Raw genomic sequence first — 23,181 nt, 5'->3', positions numbered from 1 at the left:
GCTGGGGTCTATCAGTGCTGGTCACTTTTCAAACATCACCACCTAAGGGCATAGGAGTGGGCAATTCCCAAATGTTGGAACTCAAGCAGACAAGGCAGAAGGCCAGCTTGCCTGAACAGGGATCTTCTCTTGGAAATAAGGCAAAAAAAGAATGTATATGCAGAGTGGAAGCAAGGTCAGGTGATATGGGAAGAACAGAGAGATGCTGTTTGCCACTGTAGGGAGAAAATTCATGTGGCCAACTGGAGTTGAAGCTGGCCAGGAATGTGGGGGACAATAAAAAGACTTTTATCAAATATATTAATGGCAAAAGGCAGTGTAGAAATAACATTGGCACTTTACAGGATGAGAATTGTCACCTCATCAAGAGGACATAGACAAGGCAAAGGTACTTAATGCATTCTTCGCCTCCAACTTCAACGCAGGTGATGGACTAAGGGGGTCTCAGTACCTGCAGGACCATGACTGTGAAAATGTTCACCTCCCGGTCAAACCTGAAATTGTGCAGGATCTGCTGCTCCTGCTACATCCCTACAAACCTGTGAGGCGTGATGGCATTTATCCAAGAATCCTCAGTGCTGGCTGTTGTAATTTCAAAACCTCTCTTGTTGATTTTTGAGCAATCTTGGGAATCCAGAGAGGTCCCAGCTAACTGGAAGCTGGTGAATGTTGTCCCAGTTCTCAAGAAGGGCAAGGAGGACCCTGGAAGCTACAGGCCTGTCAGTCTCACTTCAGTGCCTGGTAAGGTTGTGGAGAAGATTATTCTGGGAGGTATTAAAAAACACCTGAAGAACAATGCAGTCACTGATCACAGCCAGCAAGGCTTCATGAGGGGAAATTCCTGCTTGACAAACCTGATTTCCTTTCATGACAAGGTAACTCACCTAGCTGATCAAGGGAAGCCAGTTGATGTAATTGTCTTTTTGGATTTCAGTAAAGCTTTCAATGCTGTCTCTTACAGGATCCTTCTGGACAAACTGTCCAGCACGTGGCTGGATAAAATGTCCTGCAAGGGGCGAGCAATGGTTCAGGAGTCAGGCACAAAGGGTTATAATGAATGGGGTGACACCAGACTGGTGACCTGTCACTAGGGGGGTTCCACAGGGCTCCATCCTCAGCCCTGTGCTCTTCAGCATCTTCATAAATGGCTTGGACACAGGACTGGAAGGGATACTAAGCAAGTTCACAGACAAGACAAAACTGGGAGGAGATGCTGACTCCCTCAAAGGGCAGGAAGGCCCTGTAGAGAGACCTTGACAAATGAGAGGACTGGGCAGGCACCAACCATGTGAAGTTCAACAAGGGAAAGTCCCAGATTCTGCACCTGGGATGGAGCAACTCTGAATGTACAGACAAACTGAGGAAAGACAGGCTGGAAAGCAGAAATGAGTTCAGGAAAGGGATCTGGGGCTCCTGGTTAAAGCTGAATATGAGTGAGCAGTGCCCTGGCAGCCAGGAGAGCCACCCGTGTCCTGGGGTGCATCAGGCACAGCATCACCAGCCGGGCAAGGGAGGGGATTGTCCTGCTCTGCTCTGCACTGGGGCAGCCTCACCTCGAGTGCTGGGGGCAGGTCTGGGTGCCACAACACAGAAAAGCCATGGAGCTGTTAGAGAGTGTCCAAAGGAGGGCACGAGGATGGGGAAGGGCCTTGAGGGGAAGCCGTGTGAGGAGTGGCTGAGGTCACTTGGTCTGTTCAGCCTGGAGAAGAGGAGACTGAGGGGAAACCTCACTGCAGTTACAACTTCCTTGTGAGGGGAAGAGGAGGGGCAGGCACTGATCTCTCCTCTGTGGTGACAGTGACAGGACAGGAAGGAATGGCCTGAAGCTGTGTCAGGGGAGATTTAGGTTGGATATGAAGATAAGATTCATCACCCAGAGGGTGGTTGGGCACTGGAACAGGGTCCCTAGGGAAGTGGGCACAGCACCAAACATGACAGAGTTCAAGAAGTTTGGACAATGCTCTCGGGCGCTCTCGGACATTCTTGGTGTGACTCTTGGGAGTGGTGCTATGCAAGGCCAGGAGATGGATTCAATGATCCTTGTGGATCCCTTTCAACTCAGATTATTCTGTGATTCTGTGAAGTGTTGCTTGTTATACTTCTCATAATGCCCTAAATATTTTCTGGAAGGTGATGGATATGACATAATTTGACATTGCACATTAACTTATGGTCTGTCCTGAAATACTACACCTTTTAGATGAAAAACATAGCCCAATATGATGAAACCAAAATCATAATTTATTTTCTTTTTAGTTTGTCTTCTGCTTTTAAAGCACTTGATCTCTTCCTCTATTAGTGAGCCAAGAAATCCTTTCTTGAACTCTCTAAAGCATATGGCTTTAATAAGAAACATCACTGGAATTTTGACCAGCAAGTCATGCCTCCTTTGAATGTTGTGGCTGGGAAATGAAACATTTCCCTAGCTATTTTAACTGGGGAGTTGATATGTGAATAACTGAGGAGGATATACCATATCTGGGTATTATGTTTGCCTGTGAAAACAAGTAGTACTTTGAAAGCAAACATTATAATTTTTCATAATTATATATAATTTTCTAAGATTATCCACAGAGGCCAGAGGCTGATGCATCTTCTCTAATTGAGCAGTAACCTACTCTATAAGTACCCCCTCTGAAATGACTGAAACTGACTACCATGCAGCACAGCTAAGCTTAGGTGAAGACGTGTGTCCTCATCCTTTAATGTCTGGATCTTATCTCTGATGTCCTTTTGTCAAAAGTTGGATTACTCTGCTCAGTGCTCTGGATCTCTTCTTGCAGATGGTAGATCTACCCTTAACTTCAGGTGAACTAATACCTGCCCTGAAAGGGTACACTCTCCTGGATTGCATGGCTTTCCAGCATTGTCATGGCTCATGCCATGACGACATCAATTCACCTGCACCTTCCAACTCTCATGTGCCAGGTCTAGCAAGATTTGACTCTGGCATTGCAGAATTTACAGGTTTTGCCCTAATATGTGTGTCTAGTACAAATGTAGGATTGAACAGGATTCTTTCATATCTTAACCACAACAGAAGACAGTGACAAGGCATTAATAAATTTTCTATCAAGCAAAACTGACAGTTTTGACTTTGCCATTAAGTATTGATACAAATTTTTCTGACAGAAAAATTGCACGTTTCTTCAAAGCAACTGACAGTACAATCTTAGCTCAAAAGTATGCAAAACTGGAGATCAAACATTAGACCAGTCCAGGTAGTCTGGACTATGTCTGCCTCATTGCAGTCTGGCCCTCAACCACTACAAAATAATTGGGCACACAAACCTGCTATCAGTGTTCTCTGGGGTCTTGCTCTTGCCTTGTCAAGAACTGAAATAGTTCTTCAGGGTTTTATGCTATAAACCTCCTTGTTTTACTAGTTTAATTCATGGATAACTTGTGAAAATCTGTCAATATGACTTTTTTTACCAGCATGGGACAAGGCTGCTCAGAATAAGCTATACCTGTTTAGTCCTAAATCGAAAAGTGGATATGTGCAGTTCAATCACTTGCAGGGCACCTTCAGAGAGCCTGACGTTTTTGCAAGATCTCCAAATGCAAACCAGACTCAAAATGTCACCTCCTAGGAGACCATGAGGTGTGAGAGGAAAATTGATGGTGATTGTTCCTCTCATATGCAGTCTATTACCTGCAGGTAAATGTCAGCAGACTATGTTTGTCCCACCCCCTCTGCAGCTATAGATAAGGTTTTACCCTCTTGAGTCAAACTGGTTTTTCACAGGAAAAAGCAGATAAGTATAATTGAAAAATCATCTAGAGACACAGTTAGCTGAAAATTGGAGATTGCTTTCCTGCCATTCCCAGGAGGTGCACTGCAAAGGCACAGCCGTTCACTTCAGCAGTAGCATCCGATACTAGTGGGGAATGTCCTGTCTGCTGCTAAATGTCAACAAAGACTAAAGTAGGTTTGACTGCACACGTCACTTTCAACTACTGGAGATGCTTCCACAACATCTTCTGCATATGTATGGAGCATTCCTAACCATTGGTACATGCAATTGCAGCTCTAATTCAAGTAATATAAAATATAATCACAAAAACATGCCTTGTCTGCATCAGTGTGGGCAAGATCAGCAAGGAAGAGAGGAGATAAACTGTCTGACTTAGCAGCTAAGGGAATTTCACATAGCTCTTCCAGTCCTTTCTGTTGGCTATGCTGAGAAGGTTAGAAGCTCATCTTCATTGTTATTTACACACATGCATTTCTTGGGGCCAAGAAATTCTTTATACAGGTGCAGTGAGATGAGCACCACAAGCTGTCTCCTCCACTGCATTACAGATGAACTTTCAGTGCTATTCCTCTAAGTGATGGCTTTTCTTTCTTCTCACAGAGAACTGTTATCAGTAGGAGATAATCTTTCTCCTACCTTCTGCTTTCTTTCTGTGGTTAGGCTTAAGGTGTCATGATTAAAAAGAACTTGCATTATATCACTCGTGCTTCCCTACTTCATACCATTCAAGGAGTTCTCTGCTAATTTTAAACCCTTCTTCAATGCAATGAATTCATCATTTGGCTGCACTTCTGCCACATACAGGAACTAACTCTAGACAAAGTTGGGAGGCTATCTGTTCTTTTAACAACAGAATACCACACTTTTTACTGGTAATTCCAAATAAGAGAATTTATTCCAAGACAAATTATTACAAGTGAGAGAAACAAAATTCACAGGTTTTTCCCTTCCTCATGTCTCCAAACCCATGTCAGGGTTTTAGCTTATTTTTTGCTGACATTTTTCTGTCAAAAATTTTACTGGTTCTCTCTTGCTTCCATCAAAAGCTCTTCAGTGTGATCAAGATTGCTGGGACTGGGAGCTATTTTCTAAGCAACATTGCAATCTTATTCTCTTAGAATAGCTTTAATCTTAGGGTTGGTCTATACTTAAGGTTTCTTTCCAAAATATATGTAGATTATGGTTCTGAGGGCATTTTGATTGCTTCATAGCAGAAATTATGAACTTCATTCCACACTTGCAGCTATTTTATGGTACTAGAACTAACTATTAAAAGGATTTTTCCCACCGAGCTAAATCTAAGAGAAAACGCACACAAGATCTGAATCAACAGTAGTTCATCACTGTTGGTCACTAGAAACTATGTCAGTAGGTAGAAATTCCTTGTTAAAACAAGTAAAGGACAGGTATTGAGACTGGTATTGCATGACCTTGTAGCAATGGCTGAAGATACACCGGTCTTCGAAGCCACCATCACTTCCCCCACAACTGAAGCATGCAAAAACCATATCAAGAGTATTTCTAGACTGGTCTTGTCCAAATCAATCCTGAAGGCCTGAGTTGAAGAGAGCTAATCCATCTCAGTGATGGAAACCTGTGCAATGGCTTTAATTGCTCTGCCTGGAACCACAAATGAAAGTCTTCTTAGGTATTTTCCAAAATGCTGCCAGACATCTGCATCTAAAATGTGCACCTGAATTTTGGAGATTGAGACTTTGACACTTAGTACAGATGCAGCACAGTGCTTCTGGCATGGTCACAAACCAACCAGCACTCTCAGGGATGTCACCAGTAGGGGCTCCTTTTCCTTGGGGCATAAGTAAGTGAGACTTCCCTCCTACTACTACAAGTAGGGACATTTTTGTCTTATTTGCACTTAAGTGCAAAATGCATCACAGTGTGAAAGCTGAAAAAAGAGGAACCATTTGGAAAGGAAAAGCAAATCAGCAAAAGAGAATTGTGCCACTAGTTCTCTGACCAGTGCACTCACCAGTGAATAAAATTACTACCAGATGCAGAAAAACAGATTATGTGAGCTAGTATGCTTAAGAGAATTGCTATCAGAGAGACACATCACAAAGAAGTGGCACCTACAGCACTCTCTGCAATAGATTTTCTAAGACTGAAGATTTTATTAAACAGAATATAAAATATTTTCTTAACTCTTAGAGATGAGCCCTCAAAATGTGGCTAAAAGGGTAAGAAAGTTTCCCTACCGTTGTTTCAAAATATAGCAAGCATGCAATGCCTCAACAGAGCATTAATTAAAGAAAAGCACAAAAACCAGATAAATGAGTGGTATTCTTCACCACTTTAGTTATGCCTTTTTCTTCCTGCTGCTATGTGACCTCTCCCAGTCTGAACACCAGGAAGCCACCAAGCCATTCAGTGGTTGAATAAATAAACATATCAGCACTCTTGCTGGAAGATCTTTGTTCCTAGACTGTGTCTTTTTTTTTTCTACCTGTCCTTCTTCAAGGATTTTATTTTTCTGAATGACCTTCTATTAATCACAGGAATCACAAACTCTACTAGGGTGGCAAATTCTACTTTGTAGTGTAACATGGTATCTGCTGGCTCAGCTGGGCACTGCCAAGATATCAACACAAGGACATAGTTGGTCTTTCATTTTAAATGACAAGTCCTGCCTAGCTGAAAGAAAGCAGACTGAGATACAGCAGGAATTCCTGTGATCCAAGTGAAAATAGTTGCTCTAACAAATTGCCTCTTTGGCCTGTTGAAGACCAAGTTAAATGATGATCCAGGATCTATGAGGTTTGGGCTGACCTGTTCCCTTCCATTCTGAGCAGGGCAGGAGAAACTCTGGTGAGCAGCAGACTGGCCAATAGACCTGGGATGTGAGCACCCTGCAGCAGGGAGAAAGGAAATTTGGGAGCAGTAGTTTATGCTTTTGGGACACATATTCAATGTACCTTGGCTTTGAAAAGGACTAGAAGGGGTCCCACAAGCAACCTGTCTCAGTGAAAGAGAATAAACAGATGCATCTGTTGCATCTGTTGCATGCAAGCAAACAGTTGATTTGGTCAGACAAAAATTACTATCTTGTGAGAAGTGAAGAAAGCTTGGTTTAGTTTTCCTGGTGAATACCCTTAAGTACTTTGTCTACCTTTTCCTCTGAGGAGACAAATATTTGCCCTGAAATTTTTCTCTGATTCAGCTCTTCTTATGCTACAACCTGCTCCTTTACTGCACCAGTTTCTTTGACAAGAGGATGTAGGCTGCCAGATTTCGGATGCATAGAGACTGCTCCAGTGCTAATGGCTGTATGGCATATGTTTGGAGTTGTTTCCTGACAGCTCAAATACACAGCAATGGAATTCATATGCTGAAAACACAGAGCATTCTGTTGCTAAAACAAATATCAAAACTAAGACCCTAAGTCTGTAGTTCCTGGGTTTTCTAACAGAGTTTGGGGTCACTGCAGAGAGTTCACATACTTTAGTAGCTGAATTTCACCTTGTTTCCCTTCCCTGTCTAGCTTCTGTGGAAGTAGAACAGAAACCCAAGGGTTTGAGAGACTGAGGCTGGTGGAGCGAGGTCCCTTGAGATGAGTGTAGTGCCCCCAAGTCAAAGCTAGCCCAATCAGAGGTGCTTCCCCATGGTCACAGTGCTGACCATGAAGACCTGTGATTCAGGAACAGGCTGGTAAAATCTCCCCTTGTTTGTTAAGAGCAATGAGTGGGTGTGCACAGCAGTTTTCCAGATTCCCCATCAGTAGCTTTATTTTTCATCCATGTTATGCACATTCACTGCCAATCACCAGGAACTAATCTTACTGGACTTTTACTCAAATTTCATCCTTCCTGTCTTGACAACACCTGTTCCATTCTCTACTGGCTGATTCCTTCTAATTATCTGCACCTTGATTCTCTCCCAAGTCTGCATGGATATGTCTCCTAAGGAAAGACTGTTAGCTCAGCTTCATTCCTGTAGTATTATTCGGTCCTCTTTATTGCAAAACTCCTGTCATCCATCAAACCCTATTCACAGTTGAAATCAACAGCAAATAAAAGGAAACAAAGAAGTCAGCACAGTGCTGCACAGAAGTGGAGCTAGCATGCACAGAGATGGATGAAAAGCCACTGAGCCCCAATAGTGCTGATGGAGCTGCCCTGCAGCTGTTCTGGTTGAGTTACTTCATCACTGCTGTACACACAATTATAAAAGCAAAATTTTAGCTGTGATAATGGCAGCAGGAACTGGTACTATCTAGGCCTTTAAAACATGTCCAGGGATGTGAACATGCTTGGATTTTTTTTTTCTCAATCCAAGGGTGATTATGAAGTTGCCATGTCCCTCATGTAAATCAGGTCTGAGGTCCATGCTATAGCACATATGACCTCTCACCAAAACCAGCGTGGGGATGAAGTCTACTCATGATATTTATTTTGTGAGATGTATAGGAAATACATAATTTTCTTATACATGTTAATTTCTAGGCCTCAGACTTTCATGACTCTTTTTTCTAGTTAGGTACATTTATTACCACTGTAATGTTCTCTTCTTAATCCTTCAAGTGTTGTCACATCAATAGGGAATATGTCTTACAAGTGGACAACTTAAGACAGCACCAGTGCCTTCCAAGGTGAATGCAGAACACTAGTTGTGGCACAAGTGTGAAATTAGGTAACCCACAACTCCACTGAGCATCCTAGTCAACAGGCTACGCTTTCTTGGTGGGCATAGACTGCACATACATCAGCATTTCATCAGAGAGCAGTAGTAGAGTTCTTAGCAAACTCCTCTACCACATTTGCAATTGATTCAGATGTGGAGTGATTCACATAACAGGTGGTACCGTTGAGTTGCGTGCAAGAATGATTTTGGAGGAAATCAAACCCGAAGGTTTGGTCTGCTGAAGGGTCACATGAAACACTTTTCAAACCCTGGCGTAAACACAAATATTCAAATCAACTATTACTCCTTATGACAGTACGGTAACATTCACTCCAAGGAATTGGACTAAATCTAGTCTGACATCAAACCCTGGAAGTATTTATAATACAGATTTAGGTACTTCAGCACCACCTGCTTCCATCCTCTGATCCAGTCCAACAGCTACTACGTAATGAGGAGGCATCCATTCAAGGTTAACATGCAAAGACTTCACAATTCCAAATACATTGCTGAAAAAGATGCACAGTGGCTTGGGTATGAAGGGAAGTTTTAGTGATATGGTATAAAAAGCCACACAGCTCTATTTCACATCTGGTTTTGGATAGCAGGAGAGCATATAGATGTCAGCAGACAATCAAAGCCCCATTATGCTGAAATGTTATATATAGATATACCAAAAAGAAGGATCCTTTTGGCCTGAGATTAGCATGAATAAAGCTATCAAAGGGAGCTGGAAGGAAATAAAATAAGAAAAAAAGAACTCAGGGCAGAATAAAGTAGTTGCTTTTTCTGCAGCATCACTTCCAAAGCAGCAATGCTCTATGGGAACCCCGTAGAGCATAGAGATGAATGCAAAGAAGGGATCAGTCCTGTGGTAAAGTCACAGGATTAGAGCTCTGACTTCATGGGCTTTTTCAGAGTGTGGAGAACACAAGAAAAAAGGTCTCAATTCCATTACTACTCACATTGGTTTTAATCTAGTTCTCAAACCTGCCTGGGGGCTACCTGTTGGCTCTGTGGACTACATGGACACCATAGCTCAGCAGGTAGCTAGAGGAAGGGCCAGCTCCAAAGAACCTGTGCTGGAAAAAGTTAAAAGCATTTTCAGGACTTTTATGGACACGTAAGTTCCACCGGCACTTTTTATACTCTTCTCACAGAGCAAAAGAAGTCTAACTGAAGCTGCAACCAACTAATATTGTTAGGAGGAAAGATGCAGGTCTGTAGTGAAAGTCTCTTGACTACAGCTCAAGCTAACACTGTTAGCATGTGCCACTGTCTGCTGGAGCAACAAATATGCAAAGGGCATATCTGAAGCACAGATCCTTTTTGCATAAGTAATAATAACACAACTGTAGTGCATGCACAAATAGCAGTGGGTTGAAGAGACACACTCAATATCATAGACTCAAGTAACAGCAGAAGGCATTAATAACTATCCTTGTATTGACCAAGGGCTGCAGAGCCATTTCAAGATGGATTATTACATGACAGACCCATTTCAAACTTAGTAGGCATGCACTGTGCTGTGGCAGCATAAAGAACATTATTCAATGTACTCCCAGTGTACCTGCAGCAGAGTTACTGGAGATGATATACAAATCCTTATACATCTTGCTCCTCTATAGAGGAGATTATGTAACTCCTATAATTTAATTTCATATCTTAGAAAATATTCACGGATTTAATCTAACTCTAACCCAACATTATTTAATTATTGCTGTTGCTACAGAAATTCCAAAAGCAACCAAGCAGCTGCCTGTGGTTAGCTACGCTTAAGCAAGATTGTCCTTGAAGGTGAAATCAGCGGATATGTTCCTACCTTCTTTAAGGCCTAAGTGTGATGTAGAAATAAACATGCAGAGGTTCTCCCAGACAGGCAGCCCACACCATGCCCTGTGAGCTGTGCTTGTGACCTGACATGACCCGATAAGCAGTGGGTCATGTCAGTTACCTGTGCCTGCATGACGAACAGCATTCTCTAATGACATACTCTTAGTTAGGGGTCTAGATGCTCTCAGTTACCCTGTCCTTTGGACACACAGAAGTGATGAAGAGTCCTCTGGTTTCTCCCCAAGACAGGACAAGCTCATGCAGGGAATGGTGTGAGCACAGGCGCACCTTCAGCACAGCAACACCAGTGAGCAGCCAGTGTCTAGGGAGATGCCTGGGGTTGACAAGGCTGGACCTGGCAGTCAGGGCCATCCCGCCACCCCATCAGGAACTAGGGCAGCTCTGGCACTGGGAATCACCCTAGAGACAGGGATGGCCACTGAGCGGTCAGAAATGGAGTACGTTCTTCCTGAGCCATGGCACGCTGTGTCAACACTAAGCATATGTTGCATTTTCCCCCAGAGGTAGCTGCCTCTCTGCAGCACACAGAGCTGTCTCCAGCTGACAAAGATATTTGTCAGTCATAGATTTTGTAGCCTTTCTGCTTTCTTTAACAACACTGACAAAACACCAGGCTGATGACAGAGAGTGGCAGGTAGAAATGGATCTAATCAAAGCAAAGCAATCTCTCAGCCATGCATATTCTCCCATGGGCAATAAATGTCTTTGGTTTTGTAGGTGCAGGAGGATTGGCTATGCTGCTGAGGGACCCACCGGGACCATGCTCCTGTGAAAGTTCTGAAGCCAAGGAGGGCACAGTGGTAAGTCTCCTCTCACCATGTCCTTGTGGGAGGCACAGGGTTCTGCACTGTGTTCAAACATAATTCTTGATGGACCCCATGCTCAGTGGAGTGCGTCACATCTTCAGCTGCAAGGAGGCTGTCATGCAGGGAGTAGTTTCGCACAGCAGACACCATTGGTGTAAAATGCATTCACTTGGCTACCACAGGGCCTCTTTCTAAATATCTAGAAGTCCACTGCAACGGTTAGGATTAGGAGGATTTTCAACAAAAGTGAATCTCTTGAGAAGTTTGCTTAAATAATCCTGGCAGTTCATGGAAGATGGTGTCAAACCAATGCTCTATCCTTCCTCACTGTCAGTCAATCTACCACACATCTTCCCTTGCATGTTCTATTCTCTTTTTCTCAGGCCCCCCTGCAAATACTGCTACCCCATCTCCTTCCATCTGCTGGGCAGCTTGCCAACATGATGAGGGCAAGTGTGTGAGCAGTGTTGCACTCATCTGGTAGCCAGGTGTAGTGGGGTGGCATGTGGAAACACACTGTTTTGGTGGAAAAGCCATGACGGGAATACTCCTTTTTCTTTGTCGTTCTCACTGTGATCATGTGCAGCCATCTGTTTTTAACAGCAGCAAATGAAATTGTCAGTAAGATACAGAGAGTGGAAAGGCAGTGAACAGAAAGTGAATTCCTGCAGGGCCAAGATATTCATCTTCACCGTCACCAACATTGCTGAGCCTGAAGAAGTTTTTTTCTGAAGACAAAAACAACCATGTTAAAAACTAGAAGTGTCTCCAAAAATTTTACACTATAGACAAGACATTTTTAAATAAAGATGCAAACTTGAGTATACATAGCCCATATTAATGCCTAAGTTTATTTTAATTTTTCACACATCTTTTAAATTAAAGCACCAATTAAGGCTCTTAAATAGGTTCATATGAAACTGATGAAGCATATTTCATACATCTGCTACAACAGTAGAGTTGTTGTTTGGGCTTTTTTAATTACAGTTAGTTAAATTTCACCCAATACCTAACCCTTTATTTAGAGAAGCATTTAAAAACAAAACGCAGCAAATTTGTGTCTTCTTCTGGTCTATGGATAAAAACTAGTGTCAGAAGCTCACATCAGCTACCTTTAAGATTTTAAAGGCCATGATAAATAATCAACTAAAGCCAGCATCTGCATAACTCCTTTTTTTGAATGAGGAAAATGGAAACACATAACACATTTTGATTTTTCTTATAATATTTACTTCTTCCTTTTACCAGCTAAAAAAAAAAATATTTTCCCAAAATCCTGATTTCCTACAGGCTTTATTTTTTTATTTCCTATGGTGCTGATAAAATTGAAACAGTGCTGGAACAAGATGATGCTTAAATAATACCAAAACAAAACAGATCTACTAATAAAAAATACAAATCTGGCTACGTGTAGTTTACAATTTAGAATGGACAACACAATACCAAATTGGGTATCAAAATTGGTAAATCCTCTTGGGTATCGAAAACAATGACCAGATTTAAGGTTAAATCTATAAAGCAGCAAGTCAACACATCCTCAGAGACACCAGTCAATAAGAAACTACTTTTCATTAGGGAAATAATTTATAATACAAGCAATAAAATTAAGGTTCAAATTGATAGTGCAAAGAAGTCAAAATGAAACCTTCGTGTTATGGTTAAATCAGATATTTAAATCATTCTGATTGCAGCCTGGAGCATGGACTTGCACAGGCATTCCCAGACATTGTGCCCTGGATGCTATCAGTGCTCTGCTCAATGCAGTATCACTTTGTGACAGCTGTAATGTCACAAGCAGGACCTTTAGGGCTGCTGGGAAAGCTCTCAGCTGGAGTTTAATCAGCCCGTAACTTTCTCTACCTTAAGTTAAGGTCATACTTAGGGAAGAGGGGAAAAATGTTCAATGACTGTGGAATGCAATTTGTTTTAATAGCACAGTAACTTCCAATGCTTGGGACCATAACATCACACAGAACAAAATCTGACTTAGTGTTGTTTCCTCCTTGGTTTTAAAAAAGAGGTCTCGTTTATTTTATACAGACCCCCCACTGAAGGAGGAGGTTTAATGACATAATTTTGGAAGAGGGAGGCTGACTCAGTGTTACTACTAATGTAGCGTGAGCAGAATCAGCAAAATGCCAGCACAGGAAAGTCAATAAAGTCCTTGAGAGTATCCTAACCTGCATGGAAAAAATTTTAATTTAGTTACAGCAAATGATAAAGAGCTGAAATTTTCTTTAATAAAGTCTTAACAATTTGTGGAAGGGACGATCCTGGTGTTTGAGGCAAGAATTATATGGAGCAGTTGTTTATAAACTCTTCCAAGTTTGCATTTGCTGAGAGAGACATCCAAAATATGCCAAATGGGCAATTCTATTTTCATATAAGAAAACTATCAGTTCAACATCAACTCCAAAAATAATCTATGCAGACCTAGTTGCAGTATTGTTTCAATAATATTTTCAATTAATAGAAACAGGAAAGAGAAATCCTCATATCTTTATTTTCAACAACCAACTTACTCCAAGGGGAGACCTGGGCCATCATAAAGTTCCCTTCCCTTTAATGAACTATTAACAAAGAAGCAACAAGCTACACTTAGATCCTGACCGTGCTATTGACTGTAGGGTTCAAGCCAATGGCCACTTTCAATAAAGTGTAGAAAATTCTTACATCGAATAGGCAATGACATTCATAATCAGTGAAGACAGGATATGGATCGGTAAACAAATGCTACACTTGGAATACTCTCCCTGACCAGAGGGGAAATTTGTAGTCCTCCCTAAGAGCCACTCCATGTAACATGCTCTGAACTAGCCAAACTGGACCTATTGTTGAAAAAGCCAAAGTTTGTGCGTAATCTTGGAGGGTTTTTTATGTTTCTCCCTTCTTTTCTAAATAGCAAACTGCTGTCTCTTCATTGTTGCATTTAAAACACATCCTGTTATGCCTGCAGCTCTCTTTAGAGTGCGCGTTCAGAATACCGTGTACTTTATTACTGAGCATTCTTGCAGCTTTTGCTCAAAAAGTGTATGTGTGTGGGAGTAGCATAAACTGCAGCTGGTTGTCTTTATTTTTCCACCATCATTGCTGCTAACAAGGAATGTTAGGAATTGACTGGCAACAAGGAAGAAGATGAACATACACAACATTTGGGTTTTCTGTTATACTGCTGTACAGGAGATTGAGAGATCATCTGGGTGAACAACTTCTAATTTCAACAAAACCTTTAGGACCTTAAAAAAGATCAGCAGTAGGCTGAAAGAATTTGTCTTGCAGTGAAAAGAATACTAATATTTTGGTGTCATATATTTGATCAGAAATATAGAACATTAATTTGCTTTTTCATTGGTGTTATGAAATATTAAATTACCAAAGAACCTAAGTAAGTCCAGAAATTTATGGAAAAAAATAACTGATTTCACTATTCAGCTGCTCAAAAACAAACAAACAAACAAACAAACAAACAAAAATTCAAGCAGATCTAGGATATGCCCCTTCCCCTCATCCTCCCTCTTGCCCTGCTGCCATAAATGTTGTGGATGAAAACCTTCCAGATAACTCAAAATGACAGAGGCTTTGATACTTTCATCACTCTGGATCAGTTTATAATGGAAATGCTTTTTCTGCACAGTACAAGTATCTGAAGATTGTGAGGCCGGACAGCAAAAATCCCTGGTCATCTTTCAAAGCCTGCATGGCCTCATATCCCCTTCTTCCTGGCTCTTCAGGCAGTTTCATATGTATCTGGCTACTATGCCCACCATGAACAGGTACTGCTGAAATTCAGACACAAAATGCAGCAAAACACCAAGGCAAAGTAGAAGCCAACATCAAAAATCAGTTATTTCCTGCAGCTGATTCTTTCCCAACTGGCTCCTGCCCAGTCTCATCCCTGCTTTCTCAGGCTGCACTCCCCATCCCTTGTCCTGTCTGAAAGCTCACCTCATGCTGAAGTCATCAGAGCTGGGCTGGGTGATGGAGAGGAGGATTCATCTGAGTTACTGAACCACATGTCACAGCACACAGCTAAAAGTTCATTTCCAGTTATTTCTGCTAATTGCTCTCGAGAGCATCTTTGTATCATCGTGGAGGCAGGCAACATTGGTCAGGGAAACGAGTCGTTCAAAGTGATCAGGCATTATGTTTGACCCCTGGCATTGTAGTTTTATTCTTGTGACTCTGCATGTAAACTGTCTAAGCAGAGTAAGAACACTGTCAAGTGGTACCTGTGTAAAACACGACCCCCTACCTCCATATCCAAGACAAATAAGATTGCCTGCTCCAACAGTGAGTTAGACATTAAAATGCACATCACTTTTGTAGTGCAGAGTTGGATTTCCATACAGAATACTGTGTATATTTAATCAGCAGAGCTATTATCAGGTTCTCATATCATCTTATTATAGCTTCATTTTGCCTGATTGCACTTCTGATGATCAGAAAACACAGTGAAGCTAAGACTTCAGTTTGTTGCAGGGACAGCCAGTCTTTCAGCTGGCCATAGGTTTGGTCATTGGGCCTGTTCCCTTTCTAATTCAAGAAAAGGACACATCTTTAGGAAACTGTGATACTGTTATTTGAGGGGAAAAAACCACATTCTTGGTCATGATAATTTCTTCTTTGAAACTATTATGCACTTCTTTGAAATATTATCCACTTGTCTCTGACTTTCTGAGAACCTTCAGGCAGTCTTGGTTTTCTCAGCCACTTCAAGTGTTGCCATCCACTCTGCAGCAGACAACACATTCCAGTTGGAGGCATTTAACACCATTGCAATAGTGCTAGAAAGAATAAGCATTCAGCATTTTGTCTTTCCAGGGCTTGGTAAAGATTGTTGAGAAGGTAGCTTAAGGCTGAAGATTAGCACTTCAACGTGCAAAACTCAGAAGATTGAGAGATATCGAGAATTTGCAGGACCATTCACCAAGACTGTAGCAACATAAAGGTGAGAATGTTAGGAGTATGGCAAGAGGGCCCTGATATTCTGTGTAGTAGGGATTTCAGTCACTGGAGCCTGACACAGTTCCCCATGTAGGAGTAAAAGCAAAGGCAGAAGGATTTCTCTTCTCTGTTATTGTCAGAGGACATCTGTGGTAATGCTCCAGGAAAAGATGTCATGACAAAATGTGCCTTTCTGCATTTAGTTAATGTTTGGAACAGAAGTAACCACTGTGTTGGCTTTGTCTAGTAATTAGATGTACAGAATTTAAGAAAACTGACCTGTTTTGGAGGCTGCTACTTGTGAGCTGAAAAAGCTAGGAACATTTCAATATGAGCAGGTAAAGTTTAAATGTTGTTATTTTTAATGATTATAGAAGTAGCTTAGTTGTCAGCTTTTGTTTCTTTTTTTTTTCTTTCCTGCTTAAAGTTTTGTGTAATGTCCTTTTCTGCTCATCACACTTTCTTGCCCCAGACACTAACAGTTCCTCAGTTCTTTCAAAATCCACTTGTCTTTCTCCACATATTCATTATGAAGGTCTTTTTTTGCTATGACTGCAATCTATTCTAATCAGGCTTCTATTCCAGTTTCTACTTTCTACATAAATTCATGCAGGTGTTTCAAAAACATACATTTCACTCTTTCTCTATCACTAGATTTCTTCACAAGATCTACACAGGCCTATTGAAAGCCTCTGATTACATTCTCTTCATATTTTTCCTCTGCTGCAAGTCCCAGGTTCCCACTCTGCTTAGTTTATGCTAAAGCTTAGTTTCTGCTAAAGCTTAGTTTCTGCTAATTGTTCCTCTTGTTTGCTGTCACTTTTACTTTACTCCACTCTCCTGTGTCTCCCACAGTTGCTTATCTCCCTTATCAGACTCTTTTTCCTGGGGTGCCTCTGGCCCCAGATTTTCCTGCAGGGGCAGGAGAGGTCTCCGCACATCAGCACCCATTATTTGCTTGCATTTTGATAACATCATGGGCCAGATAAGAAATCACTATGTTGAATGAGATAAACTTACTAAAAGAAAGCCATTCTCTAGTCCAGGTCTCAGTAAACACTTTGGATCCCTGTAAGAGCTATGGCATAAAAAACTTCCAGATCCTTCTTCCATCACAGATTTGATCAATAATGGCAACAAATTATTTCTGTGTTGTCTGTGCATGAACTACTGAAATTTATAGTTATATTTATAACTCAGTTTTTGCAAATACTATAAAGATTAATAATCAATGAAATACAGTATGTATAGGTGTTTATGTGTAGATACTCAAACATTTCTTAACTGTACATTTTGTGAATTGCCTACACAAACAATTTGACCAACTCTACAGGACTTTCTTTTAACTACAGAGCCTAATGTATTTAAGCTGTTGCAGGACAACACTGTTTTATTCTCTGCAGACAACTTTATTCTTTGTCTTGTCATTTTTATTGTTCCACTGGTCGTGAATAAAAGCCTGCATCTGTTCCTCAGGAAGGACTTAATCCAAAGCTTATTGAATGCATTGGAAGAGTCTCCATTGGGCTTTGGATCAAGCTCTTTAGTTCACAAACAAATGCTTTTTGTGAGAATATGCTATTCAAGTATTGTATAGAAGAGTTACAGAGGTTCCCTATTTCTAAAATAATGACTGCTCTTTAAATCTTTTTTGCTATGCCTGTTCTGTTGCAGGAACAATATGCAACTGTACACAATTGTTGAAGTACTGTAGTCCATGTTTATCATGCCCCACCAGTTGGTATAAAAGTGGAATATGTAATGCTGTGGTAACAAGTAGTGCTATGTTTATATGGCTCCTCCTATGCAGACAGTAATTTGAAAAATATACAGAGATACACTTCCTGCCCCTGAGGATGATCAGGCTCAATCAGGCAAGCTGGGACATCTTTCAGGACTGCCTTGTGTTGGTGTTATTGATGAAGCAGACTTGAAAGAGGGGTTTGTAGAATAAAAGAGAGTTACTACTGAATGGGATTTTTTTCCTATCCTTAGGAAAAGGAGCAGACTGAAAGGAGTCACAATAGGGCAAAGAAACAGGGGCTATTGTGGAAGAGAGTACAATTAGACAAAGATAAGGCAGGAGTAATCAAAGCAGAAACATTAGCTGGAGCAAGACAGTAAAGAACTTTTAAGTGAAACTTTACAGCTCCAGATTCAAAATGACTGCATTTTCCACAAGGAGGGAGATCCGTGAGTTGGTTATGCAGTGGCATTCCTGCAAGCTGCAATAAAATAGATGTTTTCCTTACAATATCACAGGTACTGAATACTTCTTTGGATTTCTTGTGAAGGGAAACTAACAGTTCCCGTAAATCGAAGAGAACATGATGCCAATGAAACTTGGCTGATTTTTCAACTGCAGAACAGAGTAACCTCTTCACGTGGGTGTGAAGTTACTACTGTGTATTACCCCCGTGACATAATTGCTTGCAGTAAAACACACTATACTGTGTGGTAAGTGCTTGCAAGGTTGCACACGTAGTTTGTAAGCTGATGGTGACTCAGACACTTTATGGAGCCAGTACTAAAACATTACTCACTCAAAGAGTTACATTTAAGCCAATGAGATTACTCATGTAGTGAGTGGCTGATAGAGATCTTGCCAAGCTATTCCACCGCATAATAGATGTGTGTAAATGAGCCTGTTAGTCAGGTGAATAACTTCAGAAAGGAATTTTTAAGTTCATTCTATGTATGAACTTTTTCTACTTGAACTCCCTAACCACGGCTGAGGTCCTATTACATTTTGCCAACTCCCACTAACAGGCAGTCCCTATCCTAAAATTCATCAACTCATATAGACAAATAAGGGAAAGTGACTCGCCTTCAATCACATCACAAGTCAACAGCAAGGCCAGGAATAGAACAGGGATCTTCCAGTCAGTTTTCTACCAGCAGCTCCCTGCCTCTGTAATTCGCAACATTTAATCCCTGCACTGAATATAAAGCATTTATGAATGTGACCTCCAAACTTCCTACAGCTCTTCTGCTGACTGACTGATGGATCTCTGCATTCATTAGCTTCATAAATGCACAGAGAATACACTGAAGTACCATTTTCATCTCACACATATTATTAAAAGCTGGTGCATTCCCTCATCCAGCTCATCTGCATGTTTTCCTGCAGTCAGAGAAATAACCAGAACCACAAGAAAAGGAAAATTAATTTAATCACAAAATTTCTGACAGCCAGTCTAAGACCCTTAAAAAATCTGCATCCCAAGCAAAACTCATTTTTCATATTCAGTAGAATTCAGTGTGGAGGCTACCATATCAAACATCACCTTTCAGGACTGCATTTCATTTAATACATGATATAAAAGTGCCTGGCAGATTCAGCGTCATTATCACAGTATTTTCTTTCTTTTCTTTATTCTGCATTGGTCTCAGGATCTTTTAGAGCTCACAGAGAACAAGAATAGTGTGCTGGGCTGTAAACAGCAGCCTGAAAAAATTCTAACAGGAAGAGGTATCCTCTTTGAATTATTCTCCATTTGAAGGTTCACTGCATAACAATAAAAAACTGTGCCTCACTGAAACCAGGCTCCCATATACTGACAGGGTCCCAAAGCAAAGACTCTGAGTAACTCCTCTGTCTCCTGGATAAAGCAGGAGCAGCAGATACAGCTTCACTCTTTTCTCTCCCTATTTCTCTCTCCTTTCCTCCAAACATCTTTGTCTTTCATTTCCTTCTCTTTACCTCCCCATCCTGAGTTGCCCTGTGTCTCTTCCTCTTCTAACTCCAGGCACTCTTTGTTGGCAATGGTTCCACTCTCTTTCTGACCATGGAAGAGCACACATCTGTACAGAGGCAGATTGTAAACTAGGTCAGCTTATATGGCAGAGATAAAAAAGAGTAGAATAAGAGCCTTTTTGTATAATAACAAGGTCTCACATAAGCACGTGGCCCAGTTGCCAGAGATGCTGAGCATCTGCTGTTACCACTGGCTTCAGTGGCACTAGTCCTCATGTCCACAGGCAGCACACACAGGAAAACATCCTCAGTTTTGCAGTCCCCTGCAAGCAGAAGTTCAGATACACAGTAGCAGTTCCTTGATGTTCTCCAAGACTCCTCACTAATCTCAGGATCTGTTTTTGTCAATTTTTCCAACATGTTCAGCACACTCTTGGGATGTAAATTCGTCAGTTATTGGAGGAGAAATGAGGTGATACTGGGGATAATACCTTTTCATTTCACAAGCACATAAAGCAGGCCTGAAATAGAATGACAAGTGAGGAACTGTCATGTGAGTGTTAAAAATAACTATTTTTCTTGATAAATATTTGGTTAATGCAGCTATCTTTATATTCTTCCTCCTTTCAGAGTTTTTAGGACAATACCAACTAATCTTGCAATTCATTATTTAAGTAAAGGTATTTTAACATTACAGTGAAAATAAGAGAAGGCTGCACTTTGGCAAAGATTAATTGCTCCTTCCCCTTACCTGAAGCTCTCTAATGCTGTAAAAAAATTACAGAGCATTAACAAACTGCATCAGTCTCGTTTGTGATACTGCTTTACCTAACAGAAGAAAATCTGTGCTGCAGTCACATGCATCGGCACAATCTTGTATGAGTCCAGAAAGCAGGAAAGGGACAGAAGGTAATTGTTGGAACAAAAATATAGAGGGGTGTGAACCCAGGAAGAGGAGTTCTGAAATTCCCCCTTCAGCAGTGTAACACTGTTGGTTTCCACTGATTTTTCTCCACAGTCCAGTATTCCCAGGGTCCAAAACTTGGGGCCTTTAGAAAGCAGAAGACTTGACAATGCTTATTTTAATTATGATTCTGAGGCCTGGAGGGGACCTTTCTGCATGGTTCTGAAGGTTCCCACAAGTAAAAAACACTAATTTATTTCCTTTCTGCCCTTCTGATAACTGCCTTATTCTAGTTTTAGTTGCTGAGGTTCCTAAAAACCAAATAAACACGGTCAAACCTGTGAAACGTACAAAAAGGATGTAACCCCCATGCCCCTTTTCCTCTTTCCTCCACATCCCTATATTGCCATTTGGGCAGCATGCCTATCTATGGGAATACAGACTCTTACACCTGCAGGGCAGGATGGTGTGCATGATCAGCAGTGCATGTCCATGCACAGGTGCAGCTTTCCTTTGCTCCCTGCCTGCTCTCTGCAAATAGGCTGAATGAGGATGTACTGTGGTTCTAGCACCTTATCCTAGAAGGACAAAGGCTAGGAGTCCTGTCTTTGGGCAGATAACTGCATTGCAGACATTCCTGGGGACATTCCTAGACTTCGAAGCTGAAACACCCCTGTTCAGAGCTGATGTCTCTTCCTCCTTCCTGTGCCCCATGCTAGTGTCAAGTAAAAAATGTTCATTAAAAAGCCCATCCTTGGTCCAGAGAATTTACAACAAAGTCTGAAAGAGAGAAAACAGATGGCTGCCAGTAGGAAGAAAGGCAGACAGTTCCCTGGGTCAAAGACCTTGGTGGGGTTTTGTCTGTACCATACTCTTGAGCACTTTCAGACACATACATTTGCAAAGATATGTAGTTGATTATTAGGATAGCTTCTTACTTACATTAATAGCACCAGCTTACCAGTCCGCACTTACACATGTATGCCTCAGTTTCCTTATACCATTAGCTTTTACTATGAACCATTTTCATTATCACACAGCACTCAGGTAGCAACCATGCCTCTGTGCGAGTATCTGTGTCCTTGAGTTCTCAACAGAGAATGCAGCAGCTGAATTATCAACAGCAGCATGTAACCTCCCATTTAAAACATTAGCAACTGAAGAGTGGAGGGTAGAAAATGTGACACTAAACTTCAGTACAGACTGGAGAGCTAGAGGGTTGCAAACCTCGTGCCTGTACTGTCCAAATACAGAGATGCTAATTGGGTTAGAACTAAAGGACACCTAATGCAATCTATCTGAGAAGAGTCAACACTGCTGCTGTAAAGTCCTGCCTTAAACAAACCTTTTGGTGGTCTCTGAAAAGGTCAACAAAAACGTGGATAAGGGTGATCTAATTTCCGTATCAGACTGGGTGTCTAAAAGGTTCTTGACAAAGGCTTTTAAGGAGACTAAGCAGAGAAAACAACAAGAGGGAAAGCCCTGGTATAGCTCAGTAATTGCTTAGAAGATAAAATTCAAAGGACAGGAACAAATCACCAGTTCTCACAATGGAGGGATGTGCTGGATGGTGTAGAGTTCTGCAAGAGTCACTGTTGCAATGTCTGCTGTTCAGTGTGCTCATGCCTTACCTGGGAATGGAGTCAAATAGAAAAGTTCATCAGTGGTACTCATTTGGCAGTGATAAGAGGAAACATTATGAAGAACTATTCCTGGACATTATGAGACTGAATGTGCAATATAAGAAATCCAGTATAGGTGAATGTAAAATGACACACATGGGTAAACAGCCATTAAAAATGGTGGGCTCTGAGCTGGGATAAGTAAAATCTCAGGGTTATGACAGGCCATTCCATAGAAACATCACATCCTGTGCTCAAAAGATCCTCACGAAGTGTTGTCAAGAAAAAACATAATTCTGCCACTCTGTGAAGGCATGGTCTCATCACATATTAAATCCTGCGTATTTCTTCAACTCAAAATTAGATCTATTAGATCAGGGTCATGCTCAAGAGTGCATCAAGGATGGTAAGAAGTACAGAACAGTCTGTGGACAAAGGTCCCCATGAGCAACCCACAGCTCTTCAGCCAGGAAGTGTATGATGTCCAGTGATTATAGTGGAGATCTACAAACCCATGAGCAGCTCTAAGAGAGGGTTAACTGTTCCCCATCTCGAGCTGCAAGAAAGGGTCAGTTGTTCCTCATCTCCAGCACAGGAGCTGAGGGGATAGTTAAGTTTGTATTGAAACCAAAAATAAAAGGCAGAGCTTTTTCATAGGAAGGGTAGCAGGCCAATGGGAATCTTTGCAAGCATATTTGGGTTCAAGGCGATATTGAAGAAGCCCAGGACAGTCGTACTGTCTATTGAAAAAAAAAAAAAAAAAAAAAAGGCCAAACCACACCAATAAAGCGGGAAAAGAAAGAAAATCAAACCAATCAAACCAAAACCAAACAAAAAGAAAACAGCCCGAAACCCGCGGTTTGGAAACCCCCGGAGCTGCCGGCGGAGTGGAGCTCCCACCCTGCGCGCTCCTCGGAGGCGAGCCGCGGGGCCGCGTTCCTTCCCTTCTCGACGGGGC

At 41.5% G+C, this 23,181-nt stretch overlaps 1 protein-coding gene across 3 annotated transcripts in view; it reads left to right on the top strand.

Moving 5' to 3' along the window:
• The window catches only part of PALM2AKAP2 (PALM2 and AKAP2 fusion), a 265,609-nt gene that overhangs the window by 146,518 nt on the left and 95,910 nt on the right, over window positions 1–23,181 (top strand). For all 3 annotated transcript variants that reach the window (XM_069002320.1, XM_069002322.1, XM_069002321.1), the window contains one exon: window positions 10,968–11,050. In XM_069002320.1, coding sequence (XP_068858421.1) covers window positions 10,968–11,050 — 83 coding nt within the window. The remainder of the gene's footprint in view (window positions 1–10,967; window positions 11,051–23,181) is intronic.

Source organism: Aphelocoma coerulescens, assembly GCF_041296385.1.
Source record: "Aphelocoma coerulescens isolate FSJ_1873_10779 chromosome Z unlocalized genomic scaffold, UR_Acoe_1.0 ChrZ, whole genome shotgun sequence".
In the NCBI taxonomy this organism is placed as follows: Eukaryota; Metazoa; Chordata; class Aves; order Passeriformes; family Corvidae; genus Aphelocoma; species Aphelocoma coerulescens.
This window is presented reverse-complemented; position numbering and strand designations above follow the sequence as displayed.